General features: G+C 35.0%; 1 protein-coding gene across 2 annotated transcripts in view; it reads right to left on the bottom strand.

The window, feature by feature from the left end:
* Positions 1-12,904, bottom strand: part of LOC150099658 (lysosomal dipeptide transporter MFSD1-like) — a 258,890-nt gene extending 245,986 nt beyond the window's left edge. Inside the window, exons 1-2 of one of the 2 annotated variants that reach the window (XM_090403622.1) lie at positions 12,806-12,904; positions 9,827-9,927 (exon numbers count right to left, since the gene is read on the bottom strand). In XM_090403622.1, coding sequence (XP_090259748.1) covers positions 9,827-9,927; positions 12,806-12,830 — 126 coding nt within the window. In that variant the 5' untranslated portion in view covers positions 12,831-12,904. Of the gene's footprint in view, positions 1-9,826; positions 9,928-12,322; positions 12,474-12,805 lie in introns of those variants that run through there. The other variant, XM_090403623.1, reaches the window with a different exon arrangement.
* Between the last annotated feature and the right edge of the window lie 1,059 nt (positions 12,905-13,963).

Here is a 13,963-nt window from a genome sequence, read left to right as displayed (position 1 = left end):
GGCTGAAGCAAATCAGACTATGAGGCCAGTGTATTATGTTTGTTAATTGCATGTGTTCTAATGGCCAATATGCCCATGGAGTGAAAAAAACTGAGTTTAAGGAGGGGGGGTGGGACTTTCTACCTCTGCATGAGATTAGCTCACTCATCTTGAATACATTTCAGAGGTAAAAAAGACAACTATAATATCTGTTTGATCATGAAGAAACTATGGCATCTGCACTGATCAAGTAAACTATTGACAAATTCATGCCAGGCTGTCTCTTGTTAACTAGTACATTAACTGCATGACACACATCCTTATGTAAACATGCTAAATCAACCTCACTCCTCCTCCAACTGACTGGTACATAAACACAGCAAGATTAATGTAAATCAACAAACTCTGCTAAAATGTCCACAAAGTTTTACAATTTAAATTACACAGTTGCATACCCATATATTCATGCCATACTTCAGTGTGATCTCATCAAATAAAATAAAATTAGTAGATAAAAAACAGTATTTTCCCCTCTTGTCTTTTGCATATTTAACTCTTGTTACTAAGCAATGAGGAAAATTTTTTTACTTATCTGTTGATAATAATGGTGGGTCACTCAAAGTTTATTCAGGTCAAAGTGCAAAACATGATAAGCTTGCTAGACATTAATTCTTCAACAAGAAATACTTTATCTTCCTAAACTTTTGCATTCATTCAAGCAGTTGTAAACAGCAACTTAAATCATTCAACCCAAACAAATTTATCGTTTTAAATATAGATAAATAAATACTGTATTAACAAAGTCAGTAGTGTCTTGGATATATTTTTTATTCCATAGTTCAGTATGCAGATGAAACAAAAGAAGGTGTTTCACAAATTCAAAAGCTATCTTGATATTGTAACATCTTCTGACAAGTAGATTGTCAAAGAATGTTCATACATAACAAGTAACAGATCATCTATTGTTACCCACAGAGCACAAAGCTATCAGAGAGAGAGGCTTGGAGATTGGCAGATTTAAATGATACCTAGATGAATAAAAATGCACATCTGATTATATTAATACAGTATTCACAATTCATTGCTATGGAGATGCTTTAAGAAGTATCTCCATAGGAGCAAACTGAGGATCTGGCTTTCTTGAAAAGATTATGTTTGTAAGAAGCTAAGTCACTTGGCTATAATAGGCCATTGGGAAAATACATAAAAGGAAGATGAGATTGGATAAATACAAATATAAAAACAATTGCAGATAGTCATGATTAAAAATTACATTTTGTATTAGCATACTTATAAAGTGACATTCATTATCACAACGATTGAAACAAACAGCTGTTTTTGGCTTATGCGCTGTAAAGGTATAAAGTAAAATGTAATTGTAAACCGGAAAAATTGGACAAATATGATTTGGCTAACTTTGCCAGTATAAATGAAGATTGAAACCAAAATTGGGATGACCTAAAAATTTTAGTAGATATTCTAAATATTAAATTTCATTTAATTCCACCTACACAGCCAAAGAGAAATTACTATTATTTCAATTATTTTGCCAATTAACTGGCAACTGAAATTTAAATGACTGAACAAATTTTAGTGGACATCCTAAATACCAAATTTCCATCCAATCACAGTATTACTCTGTTAGTTTTTTAAACAAATTCTGCCTCTCCTAATTGTTTGTCTGAGTGAAATGAAAATAAGAAGAGCTCAAAAATCTTTATTTCATAATGACCAAATTTTAATGAAATCCATTTGGTCCCTCTATCCATACATCTATGGATAGATGGACAAAATTAATCTATCACGTTTGCATATTTTGTAAAATCAGTTAACAAAAATCCGAAATTTATATAATTTTTAAATACCTGGATTTTTTTTTGACAGCTGAAGATGATGCCTTTTCAATGAATGACAAGGTCTTTCATTATTTTTCATGTCTATTTAAGTCATTTTAATGATGCAAGTAGTCTGCAAACCAAAATTGATCTAGCTTACATCAACATCCATAACTTTTCAACTACTACAACTACTACTGCAGCATAGTTCATAATGACAACATCCTTTGGTTGGTTAAAAAAAAAAAAACAGGACCTAATCCTGTCTATGATGCAAAAAAATTTTATTTATGAGGGGTTTTTTCACAACTGAAGGTTGGTCTCATATTAAGGTGGCAGGGTTTTCTTCCTAGAAACTCAGAGTTTTCATTCTGCAAGGCAGACAATCCAGTTGGAGAATATATACAACTGACAAACATAGATTATGTAGACAGGATTCATAATAGCCTTAATTAGTTTCTATAGAGTCAAGCATCATACGAGTAATAACAAATGAAGAAAATATTTTTTCTTAGTGCACATGCCACTCAAAAACAACAATGGTTCTGTGTATTACTGTTTTTGCCTTTATATAATCTTTATGTTATATATATAACATAAAAATTTAGTTTAATCCTTTATCCAAGTGTGGGCAAACAAAGTTTGCGCCTGAAAGTATCTTCAGGACTGGGGTAAAGTGGTACAACACCGGGCAACTCCTTGCAAAGGTGGAGCAAGCTACCAACACTCTTATCTCAGTATCTCCCATAATGCAAAACACATCTCCTTGCGGATATGTATAATGTTATGCATTAAGGGAAAGGCCACTACCCAGACTAGTTTCGACCTTTAAGGAGTTGTCCGGTGTTGTACCACTTTACTCTAGTCCTGAAGATACTTTCAGGCACAAACTTTGTTTGCACACACTTGAATAAAGGATTAAACTAAATTTATTATAGTCTGACCAAGTGAAAAATAAACTTTCAACATCTTTCTCTAAATCCAGAGTAATTTAATAAAAAGGTGGCACACTGTTTGGCAGCTGCTATAGGAGGAGATGACCTTGCTAATGCTTCTGCTTAGTATCTCCACTTGGGCCTGGCTCCCACTGAAGAGACCTCAATAAAGGTCGAAACTAGTCTGGGTAGTGGCCCTTCCCTTAATGCATAACATTATACATATCTGAAAAGAATGTGTTTTGCATTATGGGAGATACTGAGATAGGAGTATTGGTAGCTTGCTCCACCTTTGCAAGGAGTTGCCCGGTGTTGCACCACTTTACCCCAGTCCTGAAGATACTTTCAGGCGCAAACTTTGTTTGCACACACTTGGATAAAGGATTAAACTAAATTTATTATACTGTGAATCTTTGTCTGTTCAACTTCACACCAGATTACACAAAACTATGACTGACCATTTCTCTAATGAAACTACAATTATTTTCATTAAAAATGAACGAACTGCCAAGAATTACAAACAAAAGTAAGCATAAAAATATAATGACAATCAAATTATATTTCTATTATATATATGCAAATGACATCTATTACAGACAAAATGCATAACTTATATCACTGCTTTTGAACAAAAGATAATATGAGTGACCAAGCTGGTTACAGGTTTGGTTCTTGGTGCTGTTAGATTGTGATAGAGTGGATAATTAAGTATTCCTATCTTATCACAGTCTAACATGCTTTTTCCAAACAAAGGAATGAGATAAATACAATAAATTGCCTCTAAGTGTAGAATAAGCATTATGTATATATAAACCAAGTGTGTTCTGTTATGAAAAGGTTAAATAAGTGTACAATTTGTGCCATTCGCGAACGTGATTATTTTAGTGCTGAAAATGTAAAACATCACAGAGCTTTAGAAATTAACCTGTGTAAAAGAATTATAAAATTTAAGCACAAATCCAACAGTGGGGGGGGGAGTCAAGTTCAAAGGTCGTAACGCGATGGAGCGACTCGCACGTCCACGTACGTGCAACAAGCAGGGCAGACAATGGACGCTATGACGTAGTAGTTCGCTGGACACAGAAAGGGGCGAGAAACGCCGAGAAATAGGAGGGAAATATAAGGGTCATGCGACTCTGAAAGAAGGCTTTTTCTCCCTGGATTTCCTGGTGTTCGGTTCCCGTGTGTCCTCGATGTCGGAGGACAGATCCGATAGGCAGCTACGGTCTTGGCGGCCGTGTTCTCCGTGGAAGGAACGAAGTCTGGCAAGTCCACAGAAGGCCAGTTTCCTGTGAACCTCTGAAGAACCAAAGGTGAAGATAAGTAAACTTTATTTGTGTTTAACAGAATATGTGCCAAGTTAACATGTTATGGAAAAGGAACATTAATGATATTGGATAAGATTATATTGCTAGGACTTGAGAAGGATATTGAAATTATGTTTATTATCTGTCGTTGTGTTTATGCTTGCCATTATATTAAGTGAAATTAAGGATATGTTTAGAGTAAAGAATTGGCATAATATTAAGAGATTGTGAAAGATATGAATGTTATCTTGTGTAGTCTGACAGAGCTACGGAGCCTAGATTGATTGTGAAAATAGTACATGAATAACGCATTAGCGAAGGTTAATATAATTCATACTTTAGGAAGCTACTGTATATTAATTTATATGTGTAACAGTAGTGTTTGAATTTTATATACCATGTCTGAAACTCCCTTAAGATGGGATTTATTTTAGTGTTCTTATGTGTATCAACCTTTGAGTATAATAAACCTTGTTTTTGATTCTAACAAAGACTTTCTGTGATTTCTGGAATCCGATGCACCGCTTATAAAAATATCAATGTGAACCTATGCGGGATATTTGAAAAGAGTAAATTTTGGTCAAATCTGCAGAGTTAATTGGTATCACTAAGTACTATCCTGAGATTACCTCTTGGTTGTTAATATTAATTAATCTAATAGCGCTAAGTGGCACAGCGAAACAAATAAATTTCTTGGCGTTTTAAGAGGGGTAAATCTCAGACACTCTGATACTGCCTTGATCTCGAGGAAATTCCATTGTCCCTCAGAGGTACCACGTGTTACCTGATAGATTGTATCAAGGAGATATGGTAAAAGGTTAAGGTAATTGTATTTGAGAAGAAAGTATACAACATAAATGTCGCAACCAGTAAGGTTATTACTGAAGGAGGCTTAGGTTAGAAAGGATAGAAGAAAATACAATAAAAGACAAGAAGTAAATACAACAGTGCTCATGTTTCTGTTGTTTTTTTTTTGTTTGTGTTAGTGATTTGTTTGTATTACTGATTTTAAATGATTAGGTTAGCTCTCAGAGGGCTTCCAGGCCATCAAGGCTCCTTTTGTTTATCTTAAAGTGAAAATCTGATACTGACAACCTCTGTTTGACTGGAGTCCCAGTGGCTACTTCTCCAAGTTTATCATTATATACGTTTATCCATCATTTCCTCCTCCTCCACATCAATCCACTAAAGAATCATCAACCACTCTTTTAATGGATACACTCACACAGCATTTCTCTTGGTACCTTGCCTTACCAGATCTACAAAACTTTACACATCCTTGTTCTATTCCAATGATTTCTCAATTGTCTGTTGTAAAGCAAAGCTCTGATACTGACAACCTCTGTTCAACCTGAGCCATCAGCTTCTTCTCCTCCTCCAAGTTTATTGTCTACAAATTTTCTTAGCTTCTCAAGTATGCTTGCATAAATATTACCTTAAATGATTGGTAGTGAAATTCCCCTGTTTTTCTCATATAGCTAATCTCATTTCTTTTTTTTTTTTTTGAATAGATGAATATTCCAATTATCAGGAATCTGACCTTCTGACCATGCTTTCTTAAGTAGTACAGCCACTGTAAAACTTATACCTCCATGCTTGAGCATTTTCAGTTGGATACCATCTGCTCCTGCTTTCTTTCCCCATTTCAGGATTTTGATAGCCTTTTCTTCCTGAAATACTGTTATGGATGTCTGATTGTATTTCTCTTGCATATTATCAATAGGCTATTCTATAACTTTAACTTCTTGTTTCATTTAACACTTTCAAAGTGATTACTGCAGATATCTAGGATATCTTTATTTTTCATATCACTTTTATAATTTTTGATTCCTTTCACAATACACTTTTTTTAATAGATGAATATTCTGTGACTGTAACATCCCTATTCCAGAACATTTAAACAATAAAAAAAAAAAAAAAATGCAACAACCAAAAGAAAAACAGAATACAAAGTACAGGGAAAACAGAAATAGCAGTCTATGCCCTTGAACAGAAACATACCCTGCAAATTGACAAGGCCATAATAATAGATAGACAAGATAACGAAACAATAGCAATAAAATGTGATGAAAACTCAATAAATGTCCACCGGCCCTACATAATCTCCAAGTGTTGGAAGCTCCATAACATAAAAAATTAGGTTACGACACCAACCGATAGGAAATAACACAGTTACACTCAAGACAGAAACACCAAGCTGACATGACATAGCCTCCCACTTCCCCCACGAGCTCTGAAGATGACACACTGTCAAAACGGCTTGCACCCCGTTACTCCCACCCCTGAACCTATCCCATCATATACTTCCTCTTCTCCAAAAAAAATTGTTTCTATTTTCACATCCCCCAAAGTATTTTCTGTCCACCCTTAATAATAATATATATAAAAAAACCTGGGTTTTCAAAAAGATTCACATATCCCTTGCCTCACCAATGATTCTCCCACATTGCTCTACCCACACCTTTTCCAAAATCCCCTTCTTTTCAATCATACTCCCATAAAAAAACAGATGAATGTTGTTGCCACATGCCAGGATGCCACTGAATAAGAAGACAGCCAGCAACATCCTAATGGTATGTCCAGATTTTCCCTCTTATATTTTTCATATATTTATCTATGTAAAACTTCAATAATGCCCTAAAATTGAGTAAAAAGTCAATGACATTATAAAAAAAGGGGCACTCCTAAACAAAAATAGGCTAAACAGTCATAAAATGAATAACTCTTTTTAAATATTTCTAAGCTTCATTAGCCATCAAACCATTTTGCACCATCCTAATATTTATTTTCTTTATCCTACCGCCTTTCCTGACTTTTGTTTGCTTACTTTTACATTTTGCTTTCTTACATTTTTCTCTTTATTTTCTCTTAGAACATACACATTCTGAGTTATGTCCTAGACACTTATGATACACTTTCTTATAATTGCCTCTTTAATTTCCATTGTGAAATTCTATTTTCCCTACCTTGCAGATAACTTTACCTCTTTGGATAATCTGTTTTCTTCAGTCTGACACTGAGTTTCTGTGAGATGGTTATTGTTTTCAACCTGATTTCTTTTTTATTTCTTCAATAAGATTAGTATATTTGAGTCTACATTTCATCTCTCATTCTTTTAAAAACTGTTACATATTCTTCAATATGATATTCATTTTTATCCTACTCATAATTAAATGGTGATCACTTCTTATTTCAAATTTCCTGTATACTTTTCTCTTCTGAATCTGGATGAAGATGTTACTATCAACAATAATACAGTCAGTGAGCCTTTTCTTGCTGCATGTGAATTTGTGCAAATCTTTATTTTAGAACACTGTGTTCATGATGACTAATGTCCTGAAAAAAATGCAACAGGTATTTGTCATCATTATTAACTTTGTTCTTTTCTCCAAATTTTTCCAAAGCATTTCTGTATGTCTGGTTTTCATTCTTCCTCTGTTGTTATGATCTCTAACAATATCCAAGTTTTCTTTTTTATGTCAGCTGCCTTCTCTGATAACTCAGGCTTCCCTTGATTCTTCTTTAGTAGAACCTTCTGTTGGTTCATAGACAAAAATAAGTCTTATTGCCAATTTTGATGTTTGCCTAAATCACGTTGCCTTAATACCATCTTCATTCAAGATTATGCTTAGTGTTGAATACTATAGCTACTCCTTTCTTTTCCATAATTACTGCCTGAATATGACATCTTGTATTTATTAATTTTAAGAATTCTCACCTGTTTTTGTCTCCTATATTTCAGTAATACCAATTATATCAACTTGATACTTCACTAATTCTTCTGACTGTTCTGTTTCATTTCTAGTGATACTTATGTTGATGTTGCCTATATATTAAGTTTTGATGATTAATTGCAGGTTTTTCCCTGAGCTCAATGCCTCAGATAGCATGATATTTCATGCTATTGTACCATCACTGTCTTTTGATTTAATATTCAATATTTTCAAAATTTGCTGCGTAATGGTTACAAGTCTTCCACATGATAAGTTGATCAGCAGAGTGATGTTATGTTATCAACATACCTTCCACTGGGTCACATAGTATTTCTTATGTCTCCACTATTGGGAAGAAGACTAGCATCACATACTTTTACCAAATGGTCTCAGGCTTACAGTAAGGTGGCAGTCTCCATCATACTGTAGGACTGAGACCATCATTGCCCCAGTCCAACTACTGTTTACTCCCAACAAATTATCATCCATGCCATCCACAGTACTAAAAATGTAAGATAGGTTTACAAACTTTCAGAGGTGAGATACATATATTTTCATATATGCAGATATGTCCATGCAATTAGCCTAGTAGCTGTGCGCTTCGCAACCATATGCCTGGAGAAGGAGTCCTAGGTTCGATTTCCTTCAGTGACGTGAGGAGCTGAAGGATCTTCCTCAGCCACAGCCAAGTCAGCCAGTCTTGGGCGTGGACTGTAGGGTTCCCCCCCCCCCAGTTTTCATCCCACAAAGCAGGCAAACCAGCATTGAGAACTCAACACTACAGGGGACATAGGATACATTGGGGCATAGGGCTGACCACCTTATCCTGTGAACAGCTGAGGTCCGATGATTAATAAACCCTCGACACCACAGGGTAAAAGGAAAATGAGATGAGATACGCAGATATAAATAAAATTTCTGTAGTGGTAGTTGCACTATATGAGATTTTATATAAACAAGCATTGTTCAATACCTTGTATTATGATAGCATAAGTTGAGGAAATTGATGAAGCCAGGCATTTGAAGCTGTTGGTTGACAGGATTATCTGGTTATTGAAAATACCCTGACATGCAGGTTATTATTTCTATTAATAAGGTTTGATAAGGCACAATCTGGATTACTGCTCACAGATCTAATTGCCTGGGTTTCTTGGAGATGTGGATCAGATTCAGAGGCAAGTTACCAAGATGGTAGCAGGTCTGTGTGATGCTTCATATGAGGAAAGATTAAAGACTTGTGGGTCACAGAGGCTGGTTGATCAGCAGATAAGGGGGAATATGATAGAGACATATAAGTTACTTATGGAGTTTATTAGGATTGAATAAGGTATAATTGAATAATGAATAATGTGAGGAAAACTAGGGTCAACCATAGCAAAGATGTGAGAACTAAATTTTTTACTTGGAAAGTGGTGAATGCTGGCCTGGTTGGCCGAGTGGTTAGCATATCCGCTCTCCAGCCAAGAGGCTGTGGGTTCGAATCCTGCCGTGGGCATGGATGTTTGTAATTGTCTGTGAAAATGCTAGTGGTGGTGGTGGTGGTGGGCAGTAGATGGCATCGGTGTAGAGAATGATGGTAGTTGCAATTTCCTGTAGCGTGTGATTTGATTGGTGGAGATGGAAAGTTGTGGAGTAGGTGCCCTCCCTCGATGAGTCTTTGGACTATTTGGAGGTGTCACATAATAATAATAATAATAATGAGTAGAATGTATTGCCAGAGTCAGCTATGTGTGCTCTGTTGGTGAATGAGGAAAAATATGACAGGTATTGAAGGTTAATGTTCATGTAGTAGATCTCCTGCAACAAGTCTATGAACTCCATGGAGGTGGCAATATGTAATAGTAATAATACAAGAGAAATACAATACACTACATACACTTTTTTCTTTTTTGTTTTGGTGGTAGCTTTATTTCAATAAAATCTCATATACCAGTGTTTACTATAATGAGCAAATATTCAATAATTTTATAAAATAGAAAAAATAAATTTAAGAAAAAACAATATATACGTGAATCATAAATTCTTGTTCATAACCGAGTATAAAAGAGCATACTTACCCCTTCCATTTGATCCTGAAGTACACTTGGCATATCAAAACAAAAATAGGAACCAAAAGTCAGTAGACAGTTGAAAAACAGCACAATAAAACGAAAAATTGCTGAAACAATAAAACACAAAGTCATTCCCATGCATCATACACTGCCTATCAGTCCACTTTGAAACAAAACAATGACAATAAAAAAAAAAAATTTTTAATTCATTGACCATACACCACAATTAATGCATAATTAAGAGTAATTAATTTTATCAAATTTATTACTATTAATTTTGCATAAAAGAGTGAAGATTAAACTTCTTCATGGAATATACATATCTTCATTTAACAGAATATAGACAGTATGTGTATGCTATGTTTTTTCATATCTGTCAAATGCTTATATTTCATAGAATGAAAAAACCCAAGCTGCAAAAAGAACATTTAAAAAGAGGTGGGGAGAAAGAACAGTGCCAGCTGACCCCCCTGACCAACCAGTGCAGGTCTGGTTGGTCGAGTGGTCAGCATATAGCGTATCTGCTCGCCAACCAAAAGGCTGCGGTTTTCGAATCCCACCATGTTTGTGATTGTCTGTGAAAATGTTAATGGTGATGGGTGGTAGACGGCATTGATATAGATGATGATGGTAGTTATGTTTCATTGTAGAGTGGTGGAGACAGAATTGTAGATTAGATGCCTTCCCCCTCGATGGGTCTTTGGACTCCCTGGAGGTGTTACATATTAATAATAATATTCTTAAAAACAAAAGCTGGTAATTGGTGTAATCTTTGATATAAAGACTGTATATGAGAGAGAGATACTGTACATACAGTATCTCTCTTTCTGCTTCCAAAGATGCCTTTATAATACACCATGAAATATAAGAGACAATAAATCTGATTTTTACACATGTAATACTATTAATCACATATTATATCTCATATATGTATGTTCCACTAAGTTCAACCTTCAATATTTTATGCAAAATTAATTATTAATTTTAGTACAGTAACTTTAATAGTAATTAAAATTAATTATATTAATTTTAGTAAAGTAGTAATAATAGTATAGTAATCCTATAATAATAGTATGGTTTTGCATAAAAGAGCGAAGGCTAAACTTCTTAGTGAATATACATATCACACATAATATGTGATCAATAGTATTACATATTATTATTATTATTACGAGCAACTCCAAGGAGTCGATAGACTCATCGAAGGAGGCCCTAACATCATGTCAAGAACTATTCGACATTCACACAGTATCCATCATACCTTGCCTTGAACTCATTCACAGTCATGGCACCCACAACAGACTCTGGCAGCTTATTCCACTCATTCACCACTCTCCAAGTAAAAAACCTAGTTCTAACATCCTTGCTATAGTTCGCCCACCGTTTGTAGGTCCCTGCTTTGCGTCTTTCCAAGAATAGTCGATTCATGCTGAAGGGGAGAAAGAAATGAAGGACGTCCGAATTGGTCGCCAACACACGAAATTACGTGCTTTATAGGTAAAATTTTCCAACTGTTATACAAGCAACATAGTTAACTACAATAATCATAAAAGAGAAGTTAATTTTCCGACCGGTAATAATAAACAACTCATCCCACAATACAGACTGATTATCCTATCATCGGAATGGGTTCTCCTTTTTCTGCGATGCGCAGAAGTGTCGAGGGACCTCTAATCGGTGGGCGAACCATAACTACACTCTTGCCCAGCTTCCATGTATGGCCCCTAGTCCTCCTACCACCACCAGTCCTATTCTCAAAAATATCTTCTGAATTAATCTTATAGAAACCCTTCAGTAATTGGAATGTCTCAATCATATCACCGCTTTTCCGCCTATCAACCAATTTCTGCAACCCACAAATCTTCAACCTGTTCTCATAAGGTTCATTCCAAAGACCTGCTATCATCTTGGTCACTCATCTCTGGATCCTCTCCACCTCCTCCCCATCAAAAAGAAACCCTGGTGCCCATATCTGAGCACAGTAGTCTAGATGGGGTCTTATCAAGGCTCAATACAGAGGAACAATAACCTGTTTCTCTCTGCTTGTTAAAAGTATTTTTCAGCAACCAAGTGATTAGATAAACTGATTTAGCCACTTTTGCGATGTGCCCCCTAAACTTCAACTCCCTACCCACCAACACTCCCAAATCCTTGGCCTCGTCAATCACCATATATGTAAAAATTAGATTTGTCTCTCATATTTCACTGTATTACAGAGGAAGAGGGGGAAAGAGTTATACTGTACATACAGTGTTTCTCTCTCATGCTCATAAACAGTCTTTACATCAAAGATTATACTAAATACCAGCTTTTTTTGTTAAAAGGGAAATCAATTGGTCTGCTCTTTCTTCTCACCTCTTTTTACATGTTCTGTTTACAACTCGGGTTATTTCATTCCGTCAGATGTAAGCATTTGACCGACGTGGCAAAACATAGAATATACATATTCTCTGTATTCTGTTAAATGAAGCACCTTGAAGAGACATTATCAAGTTTTAATACATATTTAAATTTATACTGCCGGATGTGTCCTTAAACCTCTTTAGGAGCTTTTTTGTTAAAAATGATTCTCTAGAAGTTCAAAAACAATGCAATCACATAATAAACTATTATTATCTTAAAATTCATTTTGCAGAGACTCCCATCGAATTTTGTAAAATTCACATCTCGTATAATCAAACATTTGTAAATACGACTGTAAAATTCAGTGCCATAAGATGCCAGCACTTCTCGGAGATGTTTCACTGTCACTTGGAGGTGCCGCCTCTGGTGTATATTAAAATTCACATGATATCAAAATCATATCAAAATTAGTACACTATGTGCGACGCTGCACACAGCGTGCTGATCTTGACAATTATCTCAAAGATTAAACCAAAACATGAAAATTTTTGAAATTAATTAAGCAAGCCTTTTAATAGTAATGGAATGCAATACGTTTATACAAGTCACAAGAGCAAAACATATACACTATAAAGCATACACCTTTATCTGCATCCACGATAGCCATTATTACAAAGCTTTGAAAAACAGCTGATCGAAAGCAAATGTGTCACTCTTCAAACGCGAAGCCTTCTCATAAAGTTGAAGTCACGTGAATGAAGTAAGTATAGTTCGCCCACCGATTAGAGGTCCCTCGACACTTCTGCGCATGTCAGAAAAAGGAGAATCCATTCCGATAATAGGGTAATTAATCTGTCTTCTGGGATGTGTTTGTTTATTATTACAGGTCGGAAAATTTAGCTTTTCTTTTACGAACATTGTAGTTTTTAAAGTGTAACTATTTTGCTTGTATAACAGTTGGAAAAAATGTACGTAGAGTATTAACAAAATTAAAAATGGTATAGCATAAAACAAAAATTTAACTAAGTTTATTTTTAAGAAAGTTTTCTATAAAATAAAAATAATTATACAGAAAAACAGAAATTTTTTCAAATGAACTTAGATATTCTAAATTTACAGTTGAGAGAACTGAGACACTTTAATGTCCTAAACCGATTAATTATTTATGACTTGTTGTGACTCTTTTAACAAACCCATGCAAAACAAAAAGGTTGGAAAAAAATACCATTATCAAATACTTTTAATCTTCATAGTCATCTGAATCGGTGTCCGAATCGCCATCACTTTCACTTAAACTGATCACCAAAGGTTCGTATAATTCTTCGATAATTCCGTCTCTGTCCCAATACATATTTTCCCCAGTTTTGAACTGTAATACCTTCAATCGCCTGTTCTGAAAGCTTGAAAAGTTTCGACATGTCAATATCTCCAGTTACGTTGCGATGGCGAATGAAACTTTTCACTTCCACCCAAACATACTCAATAGCATTAATATCGCAATGATATGGTGGTAGCCTCAAAGCTAGAAATCCATGCTCTTTGAGCATCGTGTCGAATTTAAATAGTTTAGTTGTGGGTGAGTTTCTTTTGACCAAATTAAGCAATTCAATTTTTCGCATATCTGGGGAATGAGAAATGTTATTTGCAGAGAGCCAATCCATAAGAACTTGCTTCTTATTAGACCAATTTGGAACTTTGTTTAATCGAATAGAGTGATATGAAGCGTTATCAATTATAACAACAGCATTTTTTGAAAGGTTTGGAATCAGTTTTTCTTCTGCCCACTTTTGGACGTAGAAT

The sequence above is a fragment of the Typopeltis vanoorti genome, chromosome 14 (genome assembly GCF_054136105.1).
Source record: "Typopeltis vanoorti isolate ZY-2024b chromosome 14, IOZ_Tvanoo_1.0, whole genome shotgun sequence".
Classification (NCBI taxonomy): Eukaryota; Metazoa; Arthropoda; class Arachnida; order Uropygi; family Thelyphonidae; genus Typopeltis; species Typopeltis vanoorti.
The sequence above is the reverse complement of the archived record's forward strand: the minus strand, read 5'-3'. Positions and strand labels throughout refer to the sequence as shown.